Below are 27,067 nucleotides of genomic sequence, written 5' to 3' on the forward strand. Positions count from 1 at the left end.
CGAACATTGAAAATCTCTTATTGCACTCAGATCTGATTTAAAGACAACCCTTGCGATTCTGATAAAGCCTTAAAAACTTTATTACAAATAGTAAAAAGGTTACAATTTACACACATGGGTATGTCGTGAATTTCGATTAGATTAGAATAGTATTTCACAGGTGGCATTTTTAAGTAAAAAAAAAAATGCAATTTTAAATTTAACTGTGTTTTTTTTCTCTTTCATTCATTTATTGTAAAAATCCAAGAGCAATCCAAACTACGGGATAAATCAATTCCTTTGCTACTACGTCACAAAGGTAAGGCAATGTCAAAAAAATACATACCTATGTATAATATACAATTTACATGTACTCTGTATAAAAATGTGATTGGAACACTTAATGGGTTTCACCCAAATAAAGCTTTCTCTTCTGCCCTGGAGCGCAAGCTGCCAGAGTGGCTTTCATATAATATTATGTATTGTAAAAAAAGGTTGGTGATATTGAACTTTGCCAATTACTACGTTTATTTTTGGTTTTATCATTGAATTCGCTATTGAGTTTTAGTAATTATTAAAAGTACGGACTCGGTTACTAAAAACGACTTTTGACTTTGAGCCAATTTGTTCATAAACGCCAATTATTCAGTCAATCATTGAAAATCGGGACATTATTACAGACTAGCCCCGCTGAATATGTTTTAAAATAAATAGGTTACTTGTGGGTGAGTAAATATTAAGGTGTAAAGGATTCGCGTGTGACACGCACTTTAAGCTTAGTTAGTGGAATAAGTAGTTACAGTAGAATTTTTTAATTTTTATCAATGTTGGGAAAGTGCTAATAAGCCAAAATTTATAAACCCATTCTCACAAATGCCTCCATGGCACTATAAAGCGGCGTATAATATACAGATACGTTGTATTTTATCTGATTACAATAATGGCGAGACTATTTGAAGTCGAAAGGAGCAAAATTTAAAATTACCAATTTGCTTTAATAAATAAACGTTGATAGTAACTTACAAATTAAGCAACAAATAAATTGAAAATTTTGAAGCACATATTTTGAATAATTTTAAAATGTAGATCTAGTGTAGCAACGACAAGTTTTAAAGTTAAAAAGTATTTTTTCTCACGTATTTGCAGCAAGGTGTTTTCATACAATGTTTTATTCATGTAGTGTAAATATCGCGTAGATCTAGAAGCATAGAGATAGCGAGGTTGATGCCAGTATTAATAAGTTAGTAGAGAGCGACCCCAATACTTGACCCACGATTTAATACCCGAAGCTCGCTTAAACAAACAAGCGACGTATTTTACTTTTTAGCACTTCAAAGGTTTGCCTCGAACGGCAAAGGTCGGTCGCCAAAAGTCAAGTTCTAAAATAAGTGACTGGAAAATGTTTACGCAAGCCTAAGTACTGAATATATACCAGATACATTTTTCAAGTCTAAAACTAAGAAGAAAACCTTCTTCGGGTTATTTGAAGTCAGTTCAAAATGCAACCAAGCTCAGATACACGTTAGTTTCCACAAGTGATAGCGTGCTACGTAATGTAGCACTCTCAACATTGTAGCGTCAACAAGAAATTCCTATAATATACCACAAAAATATAAATTTATTATTAAAGATTCGAATTTTCTTCTGAAAACGTACTATGTATTGTCTTAATTATAAACGGATTGTAATGCTTTCTTACGTTAATTAATTTGCAAAATTGTGCGGTTATGTTGCTGTTAAAGCAATTATAGCACGGTAATGAATAAAATAATACAACCTTGGTAAATTATTTTTGTGACGAATTACTACGCCATTTTGATCTAAGTGTATTTTTCTTTATTCCTTAATTAATGCATGTCGATTCACAACGATATTTAAAAAAAATCAGGTTAAATTAAATATAAAATAAAGCAAAAGAAAAGATATACGCCATGCTAGGTTACGGGGCTTAAGTCAATATCCAACCATAAATTTGAACTTAGAATTTTCTTAAAGTGGATTCAAAGTTCACTCAGTATACAAAAATGGCGGGGTATCCGACCCAGCCGGTATCCAACCTCGAATTAGCCGATAAATCTATTTAAACGCTGGGTTCAATAGCTTACCTATAGATTTTGATGATATTAAATTTTTTTTTAATATTGTTGAATTTATTTTCGGCTCGTAGTACCTTCAAATTCTTAGTTCAGTAGGCATTGTATTTGACAGGATCGGTTGTTGTTCCTGATGTATAGGAGTTTTCAGGAGTAATCATAATTATTATTGTTTTTACTTTTTATAGTTCTGGTTTAAAAATAAACATGATTTATTATTAAGTACTACGAGTATGTGCTAATTATATATTAGTTCTATGTGTTAGATGGTATAACTTCAGAAAATAATAAATAACTTACAACATATAAATATATTGACCTATGGTCCTTTAAGAAAAGAGAGTAAAAATTCTTAAACGGCCGAAAACGCACTTGCGAGCCTTCTGACAGTGTAAGTGTCCATAGGCGGCACTTGACTTATCACTTAACATCTTGCCCGTTATTCAATTTTCAGATATATATAAAGTTTTCGTTAACATATAAGAAATAAAAGACGTAGCAAAATTACGTACATTATATGTCAAAAGCTTTTCAGAAAATTTTCACTTCAATCTGTAATATAAATAATCTAGCGCTGTGGTAAATTGACGTCAGTGTATTAGAAAAATACAATTTCCTTGGAAATGGAGGAAATCTCCCCAGAGAGTGTAACACACGCAACTCGTGAAGAACATTTTTTATTTCAATAATAAAACGAAACCCACATTAAACGTGTGAGTTGTTCAGGTTGGTATTTTATGATACAACTTTTTATAAGGCACGGTCATCAGTTTAGTATTGAAAAACTAAACTACGCCCGCTTGTATTTGTAGTCATAACTATTTTAATCTATTCCAACAGTCGAAACCGCTCGTATACCAAATTCTGCATCTGTTTTATAATTTTACGTCACAGATACATGAACGTGCAATCTGCTTTCGCAACTATCTAAAAGTATAACCAAAGTATATATTTTGGCCTGTTTAATTCAAGACATTTTTTTACACGATAAAGACCTACCTAGCGTAACAATAAGTGTACTGATACTAAAAAGCAATGTTTATTTAAAGCCTCATGAAATATTTATTGCCCATACGGAGGTTTGAAAAGCCAAAATTTTCCGCCAATTTAACAAGATATGATGGCAATAATTCTACACTATCTATTGAGATAGGGTTTGTATAGTACAGAATAGATTCAGTGATTGTCTAGACGAAGCAAGAATATTTATTCGAATCATAACGAGATGAATAAAACATTGAAATGCGGCGACATTTTCTCTGATCTACACCTTTTAACTTGCGCTAAGTTTTAAGTTAAACGCATATAATATATTAACGATATCGATCGAAGATAGAAAGCTGAATTTTACATGAGATGTCGAAAGCATTCCGGAAAAATTAGGGTGTATCTCGTAATAAACGGAACATGCAATTTTCTCCCATATTTTAAAACTTCTCGATATTATTATAAACGATGTTTGATTCACCTTTTACGAAAAATCTGTTTATCTAGTTTCGTTATATGAGAGATTTCTAAATATTTATATATGTATATAAATAAATATAATATTTAAAATTACTTGAGCCTGTCTGGTGTTGGTGGTTGTGGACACCAGTAGGGCGGCCAAGGTACCGCTGGATCGTCAGAGTCGAGGAGGGCCTGCTGCAGCTGAAAGCATTGGTGGGAGGTGGCACAGGTCAGGGAGCACTGCAAGATTCTCATTTTGGAGGCCAAGACACTTTTTGGGTTGCAGAGCCAGCGGGGTGAGTGAGTGATGAAAAATTTCTATCGTATAATAGTGTAAGTATAATGAAATGCACTATACAGTTTTGAGTGTTCCCAAAAACAAATTCTGAAACGACATAAAGCGAAAAAAACTATAGCCTTAACACGACAGAATCTTATACACTGCAATTACTGTCCGTCTCATTTTTTTATAAATGCCTCTACATATTATGGCTTTGTGATAATATTAATTGTCCATTAGAAATCGCTTTCCGTTTCATTAACTGTTTACGTTAATAAAACTGGATGTAAATCATGCCATTAGGGGCTTCAAGGCTTCGAGGCAGAGTAGATTTCGAGCCTGGCTCTAATTGAAATTAAATCTCATTACTTGGATAGCGGCAGGTGCGCATTTAGTCTGAAAATACAAATTAAACCATATTATGGTTAAGAATTTGTATTTCGTCCAGTGGTTTGGATATAGTGATCTCTTATTGTACCTGGAATACATATTACCTTTATTATTATATTTATATCCATAGATATACCTACATTACATTACAAGTAAATTTGTGTAATACTTACCTGTTAATTTAAGATAATAAATAAAAAGTTAAAACAAATAATATAGCGGCCGTCAACGGCATTTCTCCATTGTACTTAAACTTCCTTTTGTTAAATAATGACTGAATATTGCTAAATATTGTAAAAGTGAAAAAGTTACCAATATGATTTAATAAAATTTATTGTGAGCTTTATGCGCTGTAGAAAAGTGTCCACTCAGCATCTCCAAAGTCTTCGTGGCCTAACTAAATAGAACCAAACCGTAGTTGGAGAAATGACTCAAAATGTGTGACTGTGTGAAACCGTCTTCGATTAATATCAGAGTCACGTGGTATAACGAAATATAAAGTAGCAGGCAATCAATCAGTAATCAAAAATGTATAGATATTAGAAATCTATTCAAATCGAAAAATAATCACAAATTGCGAATGAAAAATGACGCTGAAATCAGTTATTGGAAAGGTATGATCAACTCCGGAGATAGATCACGTCTGAAATTGAATTTTTCAGATCTGCTCCCGTAATAATATTTGCTTATAGGTTTCATTGCTTTGCTACATCTGTATCGGCCGTAAAGCGAAATCAAAATGCAATTATCTGGTATTGAATTTTTCTTTTCTTTTCACTTGGAGCTTGATTTTTTAAAGTATGCTTGTTTGTTCGTTTCATATTGAGCATTTAAAAGCTTCTTGTTCTTGATAATTTAATACAAAATTATAATATTCTAAACTTTCAAACTCATACAATATTTGCATACTCTACGGTGCAGTGTACATTTGGTATCTGCAACAGACTAACTTAATTTCTCTCCCACCTTATAGCAAAGTTATACTATCTAGAGTTTAGATTAACGAGGTATAAACTATTTATATAATACATAAATATAAATAAATCAGTGGCCCTACAACCTTTTCCTTTCAAGTCTGGGCCTCAAATTTCTGTATCTGTTTCATGATCATTTGTTAATAGGCCAGAAGGTGATCAGCCTCCTGTTCGTGACGCACGCCGTCGACTTTTTGGGTCTAAGGTCAGCCGGTTTCCTCACGATGTTTTCCTTCACGGATCGAGGGAATGTTAAATGCGCACATAGAAAGAAAGTCCATTGGTGCACAGCCGGGGATCGAACCTACGATCTCAAGAATGAGATTCGCAAGCTGAAGCCACTAGGCCAATATATATCTTGAATTGATATATGCGCCTTTATAAATACATACATTAATTAAGGTAAAAAATAACAAAAAGTATTCTAAAGTAATTTGCCTTTGTGAGAGTTGAAAGGATCAAATAAAAGCGTGAGCTCAAACAGGATCTGGCAGCTTAATTGCTAAAAGGATTTTAGTTGTAATTTTATTAAACTGTGTGTGAAAGGGCTGCGCTTACAAAGTTATACGGTGGTGGTGCAAACGTCTAGCTTAATCCTTGTAACTAGAGCCATTCATAGCCGGTGCTTCGGCGAACAATGATGGAGCCGACACAAGTACTTGAGTATAATCATCGAAATTCTGTTCATACCTGAACATCCTTTCAGGCCTTCAACCAAGCTTTTAAGAGGTTTACTTATGTGACAAAAACCTGTAAAGATAGGATATCAAACGACGTTTTATCATAAAGGATGGAGAATGTTTTCTATTGTTGATATTTATGCGAGCTGACGTATGTCGGTTTCATGTAGATTTACGATAGTACTGTTCAATAACGTAATTTTCCTTAACCAAAATTTCTATTTTAAGCTATATTTCGGGCCGGGAAAATCCAAATATAAATCCGTATTATGTAATGTGTAGGACTTTGCAAATACTAATGTAATTTAAGGATCAAAACAAAAATTTTAAAACTTTGAAAAATAGGTAAAATTTAAAGGTAATTGATATATAGACTAGTGTTTCCTTCGCTTAGGGCAGAGTGGAAAACTAACAATGATCACTTATCTCAGCAATTGATATGGTTTGATTATTATTAACCCTTAGGTAGATAAATTTGGTCCGACTTCACATAGTTGTAGTCCTCTCGGATCTCCCTCGACGTACAAAGTATAAGGAGGACCCTAGATGAATCAATATGTTTATTATAGCGCATAAGTAGATTATATCATGCGCTATGAACTTTATAATAAAATCAAGCGAAGTGGTATATATGTTACAGTTAACACTAGTTTTTAGTTAAAACTCGTTTTCCCTAGTTAAAAATAGTTTTTACTAAATGCCTTTGTCAAAACTAGAAATAACAACTAGCACTAGAGAAACTAATTTGAATTTTGGGATTGAAAACAAGATAAAGTTTTAAAAATATTTATTAAAAAGATCGTATGTAAACATATAAAAGTATAGAAACATAGTACCGTACCTAGTAAAAAAAACTTACACTAAAGGAACATTTTAGGGAACATCAGCATAAAGTAGTTGCCAAGGTGACAACATTAATTAAAAGAAAATAAAATAATCAAACAAATCAACAGAATACAACCATAAAATTTAAAAAAGGAACATTATAATAATATTTTTAAGAGATATTGGTAAACATACAATAAAAAAATAATCAAACAACCTTAAAATTAAAAAAGATGACGATCTACTTGTTATTGCAAGACAAACTATCGTGGCATTTTGAATTACAAAGGTAGCTATTTTTCTTGCAGAGACACCTTTTTGACATACATCCTTTCTTACATACGCGAAAAAACGCGTTTTGTCTAATAATAACTAGTTTTAACTGATATTCAATTGTGAGCATTAGTTAATTCTAGTTTTAACAAAGGCGTTTAGTAAAAACGCGTTCTAACTAGGAATAACGCGTTCTATCTAAAAAACCGGTTTTAACTGTAACATATACATAGAAAGTATTTTAGTCCTATAAATAATGGAAACGATTACGTCAATCGTTATAATAAAAATATTTCTATGGAAGTATTCAACACGCGTTTGAAATTTGAATTATTTAAAGAAACAATAAAAGTAATGAGTGCTTAAATATTTTTACTTATTTGCGTAATATTAGTTTTTATATATAAGTATTATTTGTTGATGTATTAAACATTGTTACATGTCAAACATTAACATGAAGTTAATTATAATTGTTACTTTTGTTTGTTTATCGGTGAAGTGTAATGCTATTAGTTTGGGTAGGTCCGTTTTAAGTAATGTAAAATAATCAGCAATCATAATAATAAAGTAAAGGGGTTATAAAATACTGTCAAAACCAGTATTATAATCCCATTATAACTTCTTATAGAACAGTAGAACTCATACGTATTACCATTGGATGAATTTTATTTATGATTTATTAAGACTCAGTTTCTAGTTACTTTCAAATTTTAATCTATTTTAACCTTACTTTTCCTTGTACATATTTTTTTTTTGATACAAAACGTTGAAAACAGTTCGCTAATAGATTTTTTTACATAATTTATGTCACTTTATGAAAAGTATTGGTGGATATGAGTTGATTATATACTATATATACATTATACATACTATAAGTGCGTTGTAGAGTTTTAAAGGTTTTTTTTATTTCAGACTACTATTATGCCGCTTCCGACTTCTATAGGCCGGGTAATGGTTCTGAAGAAGATTTAAAACAGGTAGGTGTGTGAGGTTGACAAATAATTCACCTTTTCGTGTCAGTCAAAGTCAATGAAAGTTTAATAAATTTAAAATAATACGTTTATCTACTAACTTTTTCAAAGTTTTTTTAAATACTTCAAACACATCTATGTTCTTTATTGAAAGCTTGTTCGAACATCATTGAGAGAATAATATCTAATAGTGACATTATGTTTTTATACGGAATTTCTAAAAAAAAATGTAAACAAGAACCTATTAATATTGTACCGGCTTGTACGGGCCTACACGCACTATGACTAGATATTTAAGAAACAAATATAGCCTATTTATTTAGAAATAATTTCATTCAAACGGTGATGCAATCCAGACATTGTTCAAGTAGTTTCTGAATTAGTCTGATGTAAAGAATACAATTTCGGGCAGTTTAATATTTTGAAATTATTGTGGTCTGCAATGCCCTTTTGAATTTACAAAATAAGTTAACATTTCATTAAGGATTAGTCATTGACAGTAATTTGATTAAACAAATTGACACCTACATAGTTCATTAATTTATCAAACTTAAATTAATAGCATTTTATTCGTAGTATTATAAGTACTAAATCTAGCGAAAATTTGTGGTCTATTGTATACTCTCGCATTTGTTGCAGGTCCTTTCATTTGTAGAACCGACTAAAGTACGAATTAATTTATTTTATGAGGTTTTTTGTCCACACTGCCGATCATTCGTCACAGAAACATTCAGCCCAGTTTTAGAAAAACTAGGAAGATACCTCGATATATATACTTATCCCTATGGTAATGCTAATGTAAGTATAAGAAAGTCATTATGTGGCCCAGATTACTTCGACAGTGCGATCGATTACTCCAAAATCCGAAACTTTTGGTCTACTTTGCACTAAGGATATACTCTCTCATATCACCTGATATCTTTAGACGTTACATCGTGGATTCGATTAACAATAACTAACCCGAAATTAAAGTAAATGACAACCAAAATTATTGTACAGGTTAAAACTATATGATTTTTTTACAAAAATACACAGATTGACTCCAATACTACACACATTATGTCCAAGTAATATATATATATATATGGTAGAATTAATTTTTTTTGTGGTTTTTAGACAGTTAAAAAGGATAACAAAATCTATTTCACTTGCCAACATGGACCTACTGAATGCTACGGGAACAAGTTACATGCATGTGCGCTGGATATTGTGAAGTCCAATACCCAAGCTTTGAAGTATAATATTTGCATGATGAAGTATTCTAACAGCAATCAAGGTTCTGACGATGACGCTGCTGACAAGGTAAGACTTGTTAAACAGGCCATTTAATTTGAAAACGAAACCAATAGCGCTACAACCTTTTAAGGTCCAGATTTCTTATTTGTTTCGTGATCATTTGTTTTTTCTAAAATGAAAGTACACACGCAGTCGACTTTTTGGGTCTGAGGCATTCCGGTTTCCTCACGATATTTTCATCATCAACAGTTAAAAGTATTGACCCTTTTAAAATTCTATAGAGCAATTTTGACTTAGTGGCTTAGTTCGAACCCACGACAGGTTCGCACTCTGGGATGATAGTCGCACGGTGATGCCACTAAGTAGAGCAAAACAAATTTTTGCTTTTACTTACTGTTCATATATTTGTAATTTATTGTGTGCGGTGACTATTCAGCTTCACAATTTACCGATTACACTTTCCCTGAATCTTATATAGACATATTATATTAATAAGTTATTCTAATGAAGATAAATCAATAAAATATAGATGAAAGCAACTTATCAATTAGTAAAATTTTCAGTGTGGCAAAGCTCTGTTAATCGACTCGACACCAATAAAGAAATGCGCTAAGGGTATAAGAGGCACTGAACTTCTAAAATACTGCGGCGAAGAAAGCAAAAAGGCAAATTTCAAGCACGTACCACACATTCTCATAAATGGTGTCAAAAATGACGGAACACACTTTATGCGTGATGTTTGCGCAGCATTTGCTGAAACCCCTACAGAATGTCAGGATATTTTGTCAATAAACTAATAAAAAAAAACAAATATCTTCTTCTTATAGTGCCATCTCCTTCCGAAGGTTGGCGATCATCATGGCTATTTTAATTTTGGATGCCGCGCTTCTAAACAATGACTTGGTGCTTTGACCAAACCATATGCTCATTGTTATTATTATATCGTTCCTATATGTGCTTGGATATTATTCATATATACATGTCGAAGGAGGTGGAAATCAGTTGGTGTGTGTAATAATAAATAGAATTAAAAAAAGGCTTTATTTCGGCCACGTTCCTTTTCCTTTCACACAATAAATTGAAATAAAAACTGCAGTTTCCTTTTAAATGAACCTCCATTAATCTGAAACAAAATTCAAAGAAATAAAGTCGGAGAACCGAAATCAGTCTTACGACACCCAGTCGAAGTGTCCTATGAAATCATCGTATTGTTATTTATGAAAAAGAGTACGAAGTTTTCCAATAAGTGTATTGAATTATGGTTTTTCGTTACATAAGGGCTTTAACTTAACAACTTGCAAAAAAACTTAACTTTTGGTTTAATTTGGTAGATTTAAGGGACAGGCATAATTTTACATCTGTATTGCTGATATTCTTTGTACTTGTATACGTGATCAGATAGTCAAGAGACGTTTTCCGAAATTCCAGCTGGGAAATTTCAAGCTAAAGTTTCGCCTCGAAGTTTCTTTTGAAAATACCAAGAACGTCTGAGCTTGGGCGGTAAATCATATAAACACTTAAAACACTTCGTTCTAATGAACTTGCAAGTTTGATCTGTGATATGGCTAATGACCTTTGATTGATAATAACATTATATCTAATAAATGTGAGTTAGTTTGATATCATTGTTAACAAGATATAGAAGTTAACATGAAGACTATAATTTATTTGTTTTTAGTTCATTATTTTATAATAAGTGCATTAGCAGGTAAAATCTTTATTATTTGCTCTTTTTATAACTCGGTTTTATTTAAAAATTTACTCCGCAAAAACTTTAAACTTTGCATTTCTTTGTTTCATAAATAAATAAGCAATTGTTTTATTCTCACATTAACATTAATACTATATTCATCTCTTACATAAAATATTGAAATGTAAAGCACAAGTAATCCTTTACAGAGACGAACGAAATTACGGAGAAAAATGAAACAAAACTAGATGATGAGAACGTGGTAAAAAATATTTTTCCATATTTTTTAATCTTTTATACATCCATTAAGCTAAATTTGCATTTTAATTCAACTTTTAACTGACAAGTCGACTTTATAGGTGTATACACACAACATAAATGTATTTTATTTTAAGTACGGTCTATCTAATCGGGATATCTAATTGCTATATTTAATAAACTGCCGTGCGATTCTGTAACTCACTTTTCGAATTCACACAGCGGTTTTCGCAGCGGTGGTCGCGCTCAAATCAGTCGTGAAGTAGTCATTTTATGATTTGGCATTCTGAAAAGGAGGGAGCTTGTAGTTTATTGTTTATCAGAATGCCAAATCGTATTTATCGTAATCGTAGTTACAGAATCGCAAGGGTGATAGTAAAAAATCGCAATTCCAATTCTTCGTAATATTTATTTTCCATTCAAATTTAGACCATTAGGATATATTATATAAACGTGTTTTATTATCACTATTTTAAAAATTCCGATGTTTCATGTGTGGATTCCTCGCGTTATTCCTAGTATATATCATTTTCAGGAGATTGAGAAGCCCACGAAATTAAACATAAAATATTATTATGAAACCCATTGCCCGTACTGCAGGAATTTTGAAACAGATCATTTTAGAGAAATTATTGAAAAGCTACATGACTATTTGGATATTCAAACATATCCATATGGAAATGTTAACGTAAGTTTACTAGCAGATGTTTGTGTAAGATTTAATTACATATAATATAAAATTATACTTCCAGGTGGTATTCGAATTTGAACCTGGTATATTATATAATATAAATTATTCATAGATTTAATGTATAATATTGACTGAAGTTTTTCGGCAAGTTAACATAAAAATAAAATAAGAGTAGCATGGAGGAACGAATATGTATTTTATTGCTTATACAAACGACAATTTCTGTTTTTTGTCTTTGCAACGCAAAACTGTGGTCATCAGCTTTATATCAATGTAATAAGAATAAGTAAATAATTATATACGCGGTAATGTAAGAAAGGCCATTAAGACCATCAAGATATATATTATACGATAAATAGTATATAAAACTTGTTTGCAAAAATATTGAAGACTTTCCTCTAACTTTGTTTTTGTTCCTTTGGAGTGACGATTCTTGGGTCGCGGTGTACAATTCCAGACCCCAGAGCTGGAGCCTCCGCTAACGACACGTACCGAACTTATTACATTTATTTTATTTCATTTTTTTTTTGAATTTGTAAAATTTATTTTTTATGTGGTCTATGACTGCTCTGAATCAAGCTATAATGTAAAGAAGAATTAATTTAATTATTTTACTAAAATTGTCAATGAATATGATTTTTTCAGAGATTACATCTCCCTAATGATACATTTGAATATGTGTGTCAACATGGGCCTGATGAATGTTATGGTAATAAATTGCACGCCTGTGCTTTAGATTTAATTAAAAACCAAACGGCTGCTCTCCTGTTTAACAATTGTATGATGGACAAATCACAAGAAAACAAGGGTTCTGATGATAAAGCTGCTGACAAGGTATTTGCCTATTTTGGTGTAATCTCACATTATTTACAACCTATAGGAAGTAGAATAGACTGTTAGCTCGTTACTCCAACTTAGCACAAAGTCATAGAGATATTAATAGTTATAAGCTAATAGTATCGCTAATTAATTAAATACTTGATAGACGTTAAAATAGGTATCATTTTTATATTGAATTGTAGAGGTATCTTTTTGCAGTGTGCCTCTAACATGGGATACGATTCAAATGGAATAAAAGAATGTGCCCTAGGTGAAAAAGGCATTGAACTTTTTAAATACTACGGAGAGGAAACAAGTAAAGCAAAAATCCGTGGTGTACCAAATATATGGATAAATGGGTCAAAATATATAAGAAGTGACGACGTTATGGAAGATATTTGTGAATATTTTGTGAACCCTATACCACCTTGTGAAAATAAAAGTATCATGGAATTTGGAAAATTCTAAACACGAAGAAAAAGATAAATAAATCACACTATTCATATAATTAGGTTTAAAGACTTTATTTCACAAAAAAGACAAAAATGTCTCTTACATGAGAATAACACTTAAGATTAACATTACATTATCGTCGTTCTTAGAATAATCACGATAAAAAGTTACCTGTACATACAATAAACCTAAAAGTAACCTATGAAATATGAATAAAAAGCAATTAATTTAAAAGTAATTGTGTCTAACATATTCACTAAGCTTCAATTTGAATGAATTGAAAGAAGTAATATTTTTTATATTTGTGGGTAATTTATTATACAGCTGTGCGCCTTCGTAGGTAAACATTTTTTTGCCGTAGTTCGTACGTATTTTAGGTAATGCAAGATAACAGGTTCGACGCATACTTGTATGAGTCAACTGTTGCGGTTTGGAGAATGTTAGGCTAGTGTGGAGAGAACTTTATTATAAATATAAAGTTGTTTTAAATTCATTAAGTTCGTGTCTCGATATATATTTATAGTATGCTATGCACGATGCTAAATGGGGATTTACTCGAGCGTCATTTCAGAGTCAGGTGAATTTTTTTTACATGTAGCCCTCCTCTTTCTTTACGTTACTTGCAAATTGTCAGATTAGTGAAATATACACTTCTTAGCATGTAATTAACTCACCCTACCTTAAAGCTCCGCTCGAGAAAGTCTGATGATTAATTTATTTTACTAATCTGATCCTTTATCCTTGACGTGCGGCCATGTATATGGGGCTCATATTTGGTAGAGGTACTTTAACCGGGTACAAGGTATCTCCCTGTATATTAATCTACCACGCTGTAGTAAATCTTGAAATCCCGGCTTGGACTCCCCCACTATTATGGTAGGTGCAAGATAATTATTATAGTGGAACAGTATTTTGATAATTTTCTTTTGCAATTCTTGAATGTCCGTTATAATTAATTTAATAATTATTATGTAATGAATCTATCCATCTCCTTATAATGAAATAAATCGAAAATAAATCAATACATTTTTTTACGAAAATATTTATACATTTCCTTTTTATATTGAGATAAAAGACATCTTTCTTTAGCTTTAGCCTGTCTGTATCACTATGGTGCATACCTATTATATATATATATATATATATAATAGGTATGCACCATAGTCTACGTCTACTAGTAGATATATATATATTGTATATATATATATATCTACTAGTAGACTCGGCCAAGCGTTGCTGTGGCTAAAGGCCGATTTACATTATCTTAGTGTTTAGGAGAGTGCTTTAGTACAACTTGAAAGGCAAGTTCTTTAGCGTAGCGTTTACTAAAGCAAGTAGCGTTTACATGTTTCAACTAAAGTACTATCCTAAAGCACTCTCCTAAACACTAATGATAATGTAAATCGGCCCTAAGATTTTTGTTATATTACAGTGTAGTAAACTAATCAAGAAAAACGGCAGGAGAACACCAATCCAACATGCTTTTTTGGTGATTATTCCATTAAATTGTAGCTTATGTGAAACGTTGGTACTTTCAACACAGCGCCATCTGTTAGAATTGTGACTATCAAATAATAAATAAATATTTTGCAATAAAATAATTTTACGGGTATAAATTGAGATGTAAGCTATCCTATCTTTTAAGTTGGATCAAACTACGCACGGTGTGCAAATTTTATTGATATCGGTTCGATAGTTTAGGAGTCCATAGCGAACAAACAACGTGACACGTAATTTATATATGTTAAGATAATAGACTACTTTTCCGTTTGAAAGTAAACTAATCTCACTTCCTAGTGAGATATATGGGGTTGTCTGGTCGTTGGTTAAATTACTTGCCAAAACTACTTGGTTAAACTACTATTGCTATGCCTTCTAATCATGTGTCATCTCTTTCACATCACGGTTTACCAAGCTTTATTATATACCATACACAATATATGTAATTTCATTTTATTTAAAAAAATCATCAATAATATTTGCGATAAAAAGAAAATTTGAATAGAAACAATGTGAAATGTCTAAATAATAAAATAAACTATGCGTAGCTTACATTTACCAGGGTATTTCCAAGTCATATATATATATGTATATATAAATAATAAATGATATACGATACGTATTAATTGACCCAAATGTTGTGTCAGTAACTCAGTATCCAATAAACATTCGAACCGAGAGAACATATAAAATGGTGCCTATATTCCTTCTTTGTTTATCCTGTGTGACATTAATCGATTCGACAGGTAAGGAAATATTTTAATTATTTTAGTTTATAGTACTTTAAACAAAAATATTTAAATTTTTTATACGTCAGAAAATACAAATAAACTTTAAAATTACATTTAAAAACCACAGAAGTTTATACAAACGTAACAAGCCATTTCTAGTTTCAAGTTATTTCTATTGTTTTTTTCTAATACTTTGACCTTCTTTTACCGTATTTATTATGTTGTGAAGTAAAAAGCAGGTACGTTACAACTCGGGTCTGTACGTCTTACACAACTAATTTTATTTTAAGATTATACGTTTTTATCCTAGCAAAGGTCCATCCATACTTGAAGACACAAAATTATTTATCATTTGACATGAAACGTTTTATAAAAAACTGCCTTAAATAAAATTGTAACAATTAGAAACTGATTCTTGAGAACACTTTCTTAATGAGACACTTCATTGCTTCACATATGTCTTGACCGATAAGATTTTGACGTTAAATATAAATAAGGTTACAAATATGTTTTTGTCATATGTCAAGTTAAAAACAAATCTATACAACAGGATTAGTCAAACAAAATATCACTTGAGGCTTATTAAGTGCAGTAAATATTGTATATACTATATATGTATATCCTTATACAGTTCTTCCAGATGTACCATTTAAGCCCTTGCCTGAAGAAGATCCGCCTACTGTTGACGACGATTTAATGCATTTTATTCCAGACAAGGTATATAAATATTCCTATATATTATATAATAATTCGTATAATAAATACTTAATATATGTAGAAGCCTTATTAATTATATTTTGCAGACGTACACGGAACAGAAAGTAAAAATACAATTATTCTACGAATGCCACTGTCCAGGTTGCAGAGAGTTTGAGACCACTGAATTTAATGAAACGGTCGTTAAGATGAATGAGTATCTTGATATTCAAACTTATCCGTACGGAAATGCTAAGGTAATATATAAAACTGTAGAAAATCCGTCATTTTCAAAGTTTAATTACTTATATCACATTTGATACGTCAATATTCAATAACCTTATAACGAATATAATCAATTTTATTTATTTATACTTCATTGCCATAATACACATAATTATACATATAAAAAACAAAATATAAGTAAGGTTACATAAGTTATTAGGCATCGGGCGGCCTTATCAAGGCAACCCTAGTATGAAACAATAAAAAAACGAAACACCTACAGAGGGTAAAGTACAAGAAATACATAATTAATTAACAAAAATAACATGCAACTATAACTAAAATAAAATCTATTTTTTCGAAGTTAGAACTATATCATTAAAAAATATATTTATTGTAATAATGACATTAAAACAAAACTAAATGAAAACCATATGGGGTTAAAACCGTCAGATGTCAAAAGTGTATCTAATACTTATAATGCAAAACCGAATCTATAAATATATTGTTGACAGATATTTAGTTTTACATAGAAAAACACTTATTTCTTTTTAATTATTATTTTCTGAACATAAGCTAGGTTATTTTATTATAAATATATAGACTTATATAAATAAAGAAAATCTATTTGATTCATGCGATGTACTAAATATTGGTTTAACAGACAGAAGAACATGACGGTAAAGTGGAATTTAAATGTCAACACGGGCCAACAGAATGCTACGGAAACAAACTTCACGCATGTGCCTTGGATATAATTAAAAATCACACAGCTGCGTTACAGTTTAATATCTGCATGATGGAGAGTTCACAAGAAAAAGAGGGATCGGATGACATAGCCGCTGATAAGGTATTAGTTTTGGACACGAAACATGTTCTGGTTTTGTTTATTTGATCAGATTATGTCGAACGTGAAAAATGTTTCTGTTTACCATAATACGAATGTCTGCTAAACATTATTTTCATAAATACTTGTTGACGAAATGAATGACGCAGAAATAAAAAATTGAAATTAATATACTTGATGCGTTTCAGTGTGGAGCACAAATGGGAATAGATTCAACACCGATAAAATCATGTGCCAATGGAGCAAAGGGCATAGAACTGCTACAATACTACGGAGTGGAAAGCAATAAAATTAATTACGACTATGTGCCATTCGTTCTTATAAATGGAGAGGAGTATCAAGGAGAAAATTTAGTCAAAGCAGTATGCAAATATTTCTCGGAACCACCACCACCCTGCGTATAGAAAACTAAAAAATAATTGTCTGATTATATAGTAATTCTTCAGTTTATTTTTTTTAAATAGAGCAATCGATTACCTATATTAAACCGTAACCGTTAAATTATGTATATATGTAATATAAAATAACTAAATTCGTGTATTGAGGAATGATATGAATACCTTCCTTATATACTAGGCCAGTGTATAGAACACACACATCCTACGTTATAGTAAATGTTTTAAGTCATAGAATAATCTATTTGAAACGCTTGCAAACATACATATTTAGCATAAATGCCATATAAGTTAAATTTGCAATTCACAATAATACGCTCTTTACCCCTTCGCCAATACAACAATTGAGATGTAAATCGGTGACAAATGCTGTTTTTGTATCAATGAATTATTGATAGGTATACAAAAACAGGATAAATTGAGGCTCAAATTTTGGCTTAAAATAGTTCTAGAATTACACGTCAAGCGCGTTAGTAATGGAAAATATTAATACTTTTCCTGTGGATTTTCCTTATTTTATCTTATTTCCCACTAAACTTATGCTATATAGTCAATCTGTTATTATTTATTTTTTTGGTTTATCAACGTTCACCTCTCTACTTCATGGCCTTGATGAAGCTGTTACACTTATCTGTAATAAAAAAATATCAATAATATAGACGGAGTGTTTCTTAACCCCAAATAACAAAATAATATTATCGCTACCGTGATCATAAATATTATAACAAATATGTTATACCGGCTATACCTAGTCTTGCCATAAATACTGAAACAAAGAAAAATAAAATAATATCATCATATCATCATCATAAAACATAATCCAGCCGATTAAAATCGGGACTAGACGACGGCCATTCTTCAGCTCTGATGAAGTCCGAAAGGTTCGTTTCCAACCAACTGCGTAGACCTAGCTGAATCACCCGGCGCTGAGTCTGGCTGGAAGAACCATTCTTTGTTATTGAACATGGTGATGTTAAGGGGCTTCACTACCTTCTCGAGAATTCACTCAGTCACTCCTTGATAGCTAACACCCCACCAAACCATCACTGAAATCGGATAGTGCCCACGTTGCACAGTGCACTCTGTCGACTAATTGGGAAAATTCCTTAGAGCTTTGAGCATAAATACGGTGATTTTCTTTAATAATGATAAATAGGTAAAATTGTATTTGGCTTCATACCTACTTTGTGTAATGCAATCACAGCGATTCGGTTCTCTTATCACCCCACTACATTTTAATATCACATCACAATGTATTGGCGCCAAAATGAAAAACACAATGAACAATCATATAAAAAAAAATGTGTGCGTGTACTAGGTGTACACACGTAAGAAGTGAAACTTCTTTATGACCTTATTTTTCGAAAAATGATCTACTATATGCAACTTAACGAAATTGGTTAAATAAAGTTTAACAAAAGGCTTTTATTATCATAGACATGAATACAAATACAATTATTTCATTTTACCTTATTACTACTAAGATTATTACAGAATTTCATTAATTGTTACTATCATTGTTATCGTCATTATATATTTTTGTTATTAATGGCTTCGAATCTCTTCGGATCAACCGTGGTAGGGACAAGAAAAGGATGGCGCGTAACCGAAAAACGTGACGATTTGCTACAAAATTTCTCCCATACGTCGATAAAAAATTCATTCTAACGCCGATATAGAAGTTTGACTTCAAAAAGCAACATGGCGCGTAACCGAAAAATGTGACGCGTAACGAAAAAATGTTACACTCAATTTTTTTCCAACCCCGATAAAGAAGTTTCACTTCAATAACAGATTCCAAATTCAAATGTAATATTTTGTTTATTTTTAATTGTTACTATGTAATCAGTATTTATGGCCAGACTAAGTAGGTATATGGTGTGCAGGTACAAGACCGTTTAAATTAGAGTTATAGCAAATATTTCAAAGATATTCAAAATTTATTTCGCCTATAAAGAATAACTTGTGTGTTCTTACTTAAACCAATCCTGTTAAAAAATTTAAAGGGCGCAGTATTTTTTAATCATCACAAAAATCTTAGAATATAACACGATATAAAATATTATACTTAAAATCAAACTTTAGGACAGACATCATACATCTTTTTGGACTTGTTTATCGCACAAATGGCCTTAACAGAGGACTATCCGAATAGGATCCGATTTATAAGCGGGAAGGAAGCATTTGTACGTGTCGAGGCACACGCAGATCCGTAGCCAAAATCCGGATCCGTAGCCAGATTCTAAGAGGCAGGCTAGTACGAGATTTATTTAAAACTTTCCCCTATAAATTTGATTATCTCAGGTTCTATCGAAATGTTCCAGTTATGTTGTGCATAAAAATAAGCAAAATGTTGAAGGATCACAATTACAGGACTGTTTTAGATATTCACGAACGTTTTCGTTTATTCGATAAACCTATACTAGCCGCACTGTTGGGTATTGTAGACTCGTCGGGAATTCTCGGCGCTGTTCCCACATGTCTGGCGCGGGGTGACACGGCAAACTACATCACTTATTGTTCCGAAGCAAATACTTAGCTTCATATCGCTTATATCCGCATAACCGACTCTCGCTGAAATTGCTATTGAATTTTTAACAGGCGTTTTACATTTTGACAATAGAGTTTGTAGTAGTTTAAGTATATTGTAGCTTACGACATGGATAAGGCTTTATGAAATTGGAGACCAATAATTAATTTGTTCTTCACTATAATACTTAATACTTTTTATACAGAACTGGACAGACGTTTGGCCATAATCTCACCTGTTGTTAAGTAAGATGTGGCCTATGGTTGGGCACGTCTGTGCAGTAGATAATTATTTAGTTATCCGAAATAAATAAAAATATCTATCAATCCTCTGTTTTTGATAGACAAACAATCCTATAGTTTCCAGTTTCTAACATGCATCGCTGCCGCATTTAGCAAAAGAGAAATCAATTAGTTTGTTTGATCGAAAATATATACCTTAATAAGATTTTGTAAATAGGTTATGAGTTCTACAAGACCACATCTTAAACATATTTTTAAGCTTAAGTAAGTCAACAATGACTTATTCAGATAGCAATAGTTTCGTAGTGCACTAGTTTATTTCAATATACATATTTGTATTACTCTTAAATGCAGCTTTTTAAAATTTTTATAATTTATTAAGCTGATTAAACAAACATACGAAAATAATATTTATACAATATTATTTTATTAATATTTTATCTAATAATACAAGCTTTCCAATACTTCCTATAACATTATCGATAAGTAAATATGGTGCAATATGAATCATTACAGAAATATCTCAAATATTCGTATGACTAAGTTACCTTTACATTTGATCATAAAGAGTTATTTACGGCAAAGACATTACAAAGAAAGGTTATAACTTCGAACAATAAATTATTACATTACCAAATTGACGTATTTTAAAAAGATTTGTTATTTTAATAATTTTAAAAAGAATTACGTGTTTAAGTTTAAGATAATAATGCAGGATAATAATAATTTTAATAACCCGTATAAGTGATATCTAGTAATTTCAATATCAATTTGTTACTCAATTTCCGACAAAGCTATAGATAAACTACTTATTTTTTTTAAATAAAATCAGTACCTATCGATAGTTATCCCATATTTGTATCACTAATTATGAAGAGAAAAGATTTGTAGGTATATTTGAAACGAACGGGAACGGGAAATTATTTCCCTATATCCCTGAGTAACATTGGCTCCATAATAAAATAATGTGCTGCTGACTGATACAATAGACTATATATATATACATTAGACTTAAATGGATGCTTATCATAATACCTACTTAGCTTGACACGTTTATAATTATACTGGAATACCACACCTCAATAAACAAAGCATCATATAACAAATATGATTGCTTTACTAAGCATGTTACTACATCGTATGTAATAAATAAGATACATAATAAGAGATTATATCTCCCGCCTGCAGATATATACTGTTACTATACCTTTTGGTGCCAGGCTTCGTACACAAGCTTTGTCTTTCGTAACAACATATGACATATAGTTTTTTGGCTCTAATGATTACTACCATAAAAAAAACACTTGATTAATACTAACTAAAATTTATAAAATAATAAAATGAAATAACGTCAAGGCATTACAATAAAAATAATATTAGTCACAAAAAACATTATGACTACTACTATCGTATGTTAAGGACAGATAACCAAGCCGCGTCAGTTCCGAGGCACTTCTATGAAAAAAAAGGTGTTAATATTAAGTTGCATGACGATTTTTTAACGCAAATAAATTGATTTTCTTTAATTTATGCCTTATTAATAACACTTAGATAGAATGAACTAAAGCGTTTGGGATATAGCAGGGTACAACCGCATTAAGACTGTTCTTTATGTGGTTCGTCTTGTGCAAATCGAGATGGAGTTTTATCCATTAAAGATCGGGGTTGTTCAGTTAAGTTCACGACCAGATTATTTAAGAATGACAGCGACCTCCCTTCTATAGTTCAAAACTAACACGCTGTAGTTAATTTTCATAATTAATCTTATTCTTAAAAAAATAAGGAACTTTTTCTATAGTGCTATCTTGACGATCTTGGGATGGGTTTCCATATTTGAATAGCGTATTAATAATTCTACTGGAGCCTCGGTGTGAAATAATATGAGTTCGTAGTTGCATAGCATACGCATTTCCACGCCCTATGCTGCGATGCGGATGCGTGTGCAATTCATTATGAGCTTTGACAACTCCTGCGTATTAATTAAAACGGTAGTGTTGAATGGTTTTTAATTTTTAAGTTCAAGGCAAGAGAACAGACAGTGAAGGAAGACAAATATTATATACGAACGAAAAGCTTAGCTTATGTAGTTAAGTAATTAATTGTTATAAGATTTCTTATTTAGGAGGCATAGCTCGAATGTTTGACGAATAACTAAAATCCTTACGATGCTCATGTTGGAAGTTTCTTATCGGGTTATTTGGTCATATGATATTTATTTAGATTAGATATTTTTATACAAATAATCAAAAAGATGAAGGAGCTTGTTGGTTTGGTTCAGAACCTGGTTTGAATTTAAAACCCCTGTTTGTTTTGTATTGAGGAAGGCACCACGTTAGACCGAATTAATAAGCAAAACCGCAAGGACATATACACAGGATATTAAAACAGGTTTTTTATAATTATTTCTTTATATATAGTATATTGTAAAATATCAACCACATACATGACAACTATTACATAATTTAGTAAAGATCTTGTGATCAAATCATATGCCAACTAGATGTAAAATCATGAACCTTGACAAACGCGGTGGAAATCCGACACTTCCACCGCAACACATGGGTTAATAGTATAAAAGCTAATGATCTTTTTTGACCACATTAAAAATTAAAGTCTTACCCGCTTATTCATATAATCTAAAGTCTAATTGCACTGTTTTAACTAAAGTATTCAACTGTCACTATTCATGGCATCATAAGCAATATTTGTCAGAAAGATACAAAAGGGACTTCAGTTACAATACACTGCAATCACATTTTTTTTTCAAGAATAGGAGGGTTTCCTCTTGTAATGGGGCGTCCATTACTAAAGGGAAGTATAAATCTGACACCTCTCAAAGTCTACAAACAGGCTCCTGTGCCTTTTTAGTTCATTTTTTTTCCTTTCTTCAAACTTATTCATTTTATTTACCCAGTACATGGCATATGGCAGTTGCATTTTGTTGGAAGCATTATTAATTGAAGCAAATGAACAAATTTTAATACCCTAAGATACTTATATAAAATTTAATTGGTAGATGTTTGAAACAATATAAATTTCTTTATATTTTTATATTAAGATGTTCTAAAGAAGGTTCCTGTAGCGTTTCAGTACTGTTATAATTTTTTTTAAATTCTTTAAATAAAGAATATCTTCCCGGCCAACGATAATATATTAAAACAACTATATCTTGCAACTCTTTGACTATATGCCACCAATCCTCATTGCTTTAACGACACGTTATCTAATACTATTATCTGGTACGTTACATAAGATTGTTTGTATCAAAATACAATCAATCTTTGCTATCAAAGAAAACCACTCGTCACGATATTTAAACCGCATTCTTCGCTTTTTGGGTTTCATTATCTATTTATATTGAACATTATTTCGCCTAAACTAACATTTTAGATAAACTAAGGTAAGGTAAACCTATCGATCACGAGATGATTGTTTGCTATGTGGATAGTATAATGAATGCAAAATACTGTTTGATATGATAGCATTTTATTAGTAGCACCAAAGAAAGACTACCAATGTTTTAATTGTTTGGGCCAAGTGTTAATGATTTTCCAAGCGTATTTTTTATCATTTGAACACCAAGGTTGAAAGCTTAATATTTTACACGCTTTATATTAGCTTCACCTGTATGTATGTATATATGTATGTATGTATGTAACCGACTCTTTCGGACTCGATTTTCACCCACTTTTAACGGACAGATTTAATTCAAACAGGTGCGCAAGTCAAAGATCGATGACAATGCAATAATCCGAAAAAAAAATGTAAAAAATAAAAAAAAAATAACTAAAAAAACACACACAACACGTTCCGTGCTTTAAAAGCGTGTTTTTTAGTTTTTTTAACTATTATTTTTAATAGATATCTTTGTTCTAATTTTAAAAGATCAAACAAATGATTGCTTCACATATTTTATAACGAAAAAGTGGATTTCAATGCGGTTTCTAATAGCGTGCTCGAGGTTCCAGCAAGGCCAAGGCCTGCCGTATAATAGAGCTCTGCTAATGGTCGTGTTAATGCGACAACAATACCTACCCATTCAAACATATTGCGGCCATTCGACCCGGCCAAGATGCGTTTACGAAAAGTGTGGGAGGCATTGCAACAATGCTTACGACAACAATACCATATTGGTAACATCACGTGTTTATTAAAAAATCCGTTTACGGCAAAAACTAAGCTGTAACAAAGTAATTGAAATAAGTCTAGGAAATTAGGGAGATTGTAGTCAAATATCTTACGACACTCTTTTTCTAACAATATTTTATCCGTTTCATGGTTAAAATATGTTTAGTTATTATATTTTTTTTAAGTAATAGGCAGAACGAAATACGTAATGTAAAAAGATTATGACTCTTTTTACATTACGTATTTCGTTCTATAATATGCATCATTGCTACTATACACCTTGCGGGAGAAAATAAAATGCCATTATATCAGTCAGCAGTAGGAATATTATATAGAGTGAAATTGTCGAAGTTTCAAATTGCAGTGTAAGGCAGGGGTAAATTCAATGCAGGGGATTACCCGCCCCAGACAGTCCATGCTTCGCCGTGTAATGAGACTAGAGACGCATCGCACTATGCAACATGGGAATAAATCATTTATCATATATCTTTGAGTATTATATTTTTTCATCTCAAGGGAAAATATATTCTCTATAAAAATAAAATGTCTTTAGTCTTTCGAGCATCCTGCATTTTTAAATCAAAATATCTCTTAAAACTATACCTGGAATCAATTGCTTATTACCGATGAGGTCATCAATTTCACTTTGTGATTTTTTTGCTTCACTGATTTAGTTTTTTTGTGTTATGAGCAATAGTGTTAATTATTAAATACAAAGGGTTGGAATTTAATTCCTGACATACAATAGAACAGATTATATATAAATGTAGACCCAAATTTAATTACTCTACTATTAGGCTATAATTATTGACATAAGCCTCGGCTAGGGGGTGGTAGGATTCCAGACACTCTCTCCTGACTTGGCACTTTGCCCAGTGACGTGTGCCAAGCGTCATCCACGTGTATCCAGACAAATAATGAACGAAAATATCAATTTCATGTTTCCTTACAAGACTCACGCTTTACAAAACACGGAACGTTCAACTCGTTGAAATATTCCGCGAAAATGACGAATGCTAAACGAATAAACGTTACGAAGAAATTTGCGTTAATTAGGTAGGTCTTTCGTAAACATGATTTGTCGTCCACTTCCAATAAATGCGTTATAACGTAGTATTAAGAGGAACGTATCCAAAGACGGAATAGACGTGTACACATAATGCAATCACTTGAATTAATTTAAAGCTACATTGGGAGATTTGATTTTTAATATGATAGAACTCAGCTAAACATATTCATTGGGAAACGCAATCATCCAGGAATAACAGAAGCTATTTTGAATAGACATTCGTCAGAACCATAAAAATCTATAAAAAAAACAATAGTGACCATAATCTTTGGAACATAGCTAAGTCACAGTCGAAAGATATTAAATTATTTTTCAATATGTTTTAAATTCTATCGCCAACTTTAAAGTGTGCGTAGAATGCAAAATTGGTTTGGCGTCTTTTGTTCATCAATTGAGGAAATAAAAAATGTGAATAATTTGCGTCTTGTTATACCTAATATAATAAAGCTTCTTTGTGCAAATTCCATTTTCATTCGCACATACTTTATGACAATGAGGGCAATTCACGTTTTAAGTGGAGATGAGAATCGCTTTCTAGCAATGTCGTGATTATTGGGAATATTAAATTTTATTTACTGATTCTAAATAATTATACATCGTATTGGCATAATATATATAAAGTAGATCAGGCAATAATGTCTTCAAGGCGAAAGCCAACAGTGGAGTATCAAAGAAATAATGTAATTTAAATGTGATATGTTTGAAATGAAGAAACAAAAATGGATGGAGTTTATATTAACAGAAATCAAATTCCTTAAATATTTGGTGGTAGCGCTCGCTATACTTACGCAAGGTTTTCTAGTACAATTAATTTTTAGATGTAATAATATAAAGTGACAATAAAATTCCTTAACCTACTTAATTAACGTGAGAACAGTCATGAATTGTGAATCAACTTTGCAGTACTTCAATGTTTCTTTTATTGCATTTAAATGACTGAATCTTTCTACTGTTTTAACAAAAGCTAAGCAAATATATTATGTTCAAGAGTTGTGCGGACAATCGTACCATAGCCTGTCCAGACGAAAGACACTTTAAAAGAATTGCCAAATGGAAAAAAATATATGGTATATGTATATGAAATATGATAATGGTAACAATATCATAATTAATTATTAAAAGTGAACCAAATTGAATGCGCAATGAATCGTTCTCAGACGTCAGAACAGCAGACCGCAGCTCTAGGGACCCAGCAGAAGCATTGCTTGCAAGCAGCACTTTTTATAATTATTAGGGGTAAAACACCACACGACTTTATTTTTATATGACTATATTTTCGTCAATGTAATTACGTTTTATATTTCATGGAAAATTACTTGCTCAATAATATGTTATCTAAAAACTTAAATTTTATTGCCTTATAACATGTCGCAGAATGACCATAATGAAGATATTTTTCTATAAATCCTATCCTCACCCGGTGTCGTGAAACAAAATACTATCGCTCAAAAAAGACAGTTCAGCTAGCTATATTAATGTACAATAATATGATATTATTGACGACACAATTTATAATAAAACATATTTAACGTAGGTCGGTAAGAATGTAATCATTCATTGTAATAAGAGTATCTGACATTGATAAGAACATAGATGAAATATTTATAAGTTTTACAAAACAATGTTAACATTTATATTATGTA

The 27,067-nt window shown here is 31.4% G+C and overlaps 3 protein-coding genes across 5 annotated transcripts; all 3 read left to right on the forward strand.

Moving 5' to 3' along the window:
- Positions 1-7,343: 7,343 nt before the first annotated feature.
- Positions 7,344-9,964, forward strand: LOC125051362 (GILT-like protein 2). Its single transcript, XM_047651621.1, has 5 exons — positions 7,344-7,461; positions 7,856-7,920; positions 8,554-8,712; positions 9,031-9,216; positions 9,714-9,964. The coding sequence occupies exons 1-5, from the start codon at positions 7,383-7,385 to the stop codon at positions 9,945-9,947; spliced, it is 723 nt and encodes a 240-aa protein (XP_047507577.1). The 5' UTR covers positions 7,344-7,382; the 3' UTR covers positions 9,948-9,964.
- A 780-nt stretch (positions 9,965-10,744) lies between these two features.
- Positions 10,745-13,268, forward strand: LOC125054254 (GILT-like protein 2). Of its 2 annotated transcripts, XM_047656018.1 has the most exons (6): positions 10,745-10,858; positions 11,050-11,102; positions 11,634-11,786; positions 12,435-12,623; positions 12,828-13,041; positions 13,094-13,268. In XM_047656018.1, exons 1-6 carry the CDS (start codon positions 10,801-10,803, stop codon positions 13,096-13,098), a joined length of 672 nt encoding a protein of 223 aa, XP_047511974.1. In that variant the 5' UTR covers positions 10,745-10,800; the 3' UTR covers positions 13,099-13,268. The 2 variants fall into 2 exon arrangements, with proteins under 2 accessions (XP_047511974.1, XP_047511966.1); XM_047656010.1 differs by having other exon boundaries at positions 12,828-13,268.
- Positions 13,269-15,174: 1,906 nt separating this feature from the next.
- Positions 15,175-18,111, forward strand: LOC125053151 (gamma-interferon-inducible lysosomal thiol reductase-like). 2 transcript variants are annotated; one of them, XM_047654384.1, is made up of 5 exons: positions 15,175-15,307; positions 15,924-16,009; positions 16,096-16,245; positions 16,878-17,063; positions 17,249-18,111. In XM_047654384.1, exons 1-5 carry the CDS (start codon positions 15,253-15,255, stop codon positions 17,462-17,464), a joined length of 693 nt encoding a protein of 230 aa, XP_047510340.1. In that variant the 5' UTR covers positions 15,175-15,252; the 3' UTR covers positions 17,465-18,111. The 2 variants fall into 2 exon arrangements, with proteins under 2 accessions (XP_047510340.1, XP_047510348.1); XM_047654392.1 differs by having other exon boundaries at positions 15,189-15,307; positions 15,933-16,009.
- The last annotated feature ends 8,956 nt before the right edge of the window (positions 18,112-27,067 follow it).

This window comes from Pieris napi, chromosome 1, assembly GCF_905475465.1.
Source record: "Pieris napi chromosome 1, ilPieNapi1.2, whole genome shotgun sequence".
Classification (NCBI taxonomy): domain Eukaryota; kingdom Metazoa; phylum Arthropoda; class Insecta; order Lepidoptera; family Pieridae; genus Pieris; species Pieris napi.

Bases quoted from the DNA above. Each gene is read 5' to 3' on its own strand.
- LOC125053151 (XM_047654384.1), top strand. From the start codon at position 15,253: ATGGTGCCTATATTCCTTCTTTGTTTATCCTGTGTGACATTAATCGAT. The intron at 16,246-16,877 runs GTAATATATAAA...TTGGTTTAACAG, and splicing joins ATCCGTACGGAAATGCTAAG to ACAGAAGAACATGACGGTAA. The intron at 17,064-17,248 runs GTATTAGTTTTG...GATGCGTTTCAG, and splicing joins ATGACATAGCCGCTGATAAG to TGTGGAGCACAAATGGGAAT.
- LOC125054254 (XM_047656010.1), top strand. From the start codon at position 10,801: ATGAAGACTATAATTTATTTGTTTTTAGTTCATTATTTTATAATAAGT. The intron at 11,103-11,633 runs GTAAAAAATATT...TATCATTTTCAG, and splicing joins AACTAGATGATGAGAACGTG to GAGATTGAGAAGCCCACGAA. The intron at 11,787-12,434 runs GTAAGTTTACTA...TGATTTTTTCAG, and splicing joins ATCCATATGGAAATGTTAAC to AGATTACATCTCCCTAATGA.
- LOC125051362 (XM_047651621.1), top strand. From the start codon at position 7,383: ATGTCAAACATTAACATGAAGTTAATTATAATTGTTACTTTTGTTTGT. The intron at 7,921-8,553 runs GTAGGTGTGTGA...CATTTGTTGCAG, and splicing joins CTGAAGAAGATTTAAAACAG to GTCCTTTCATTTGTAGAACC. The intron at 8,713-9,030 runs GTAAGTATAAGA...TGTGGTTTTTAG, and splicing joins ATCCCTATGGTAATGCTAAT to ACAGTTAAAAAGGATAACAA.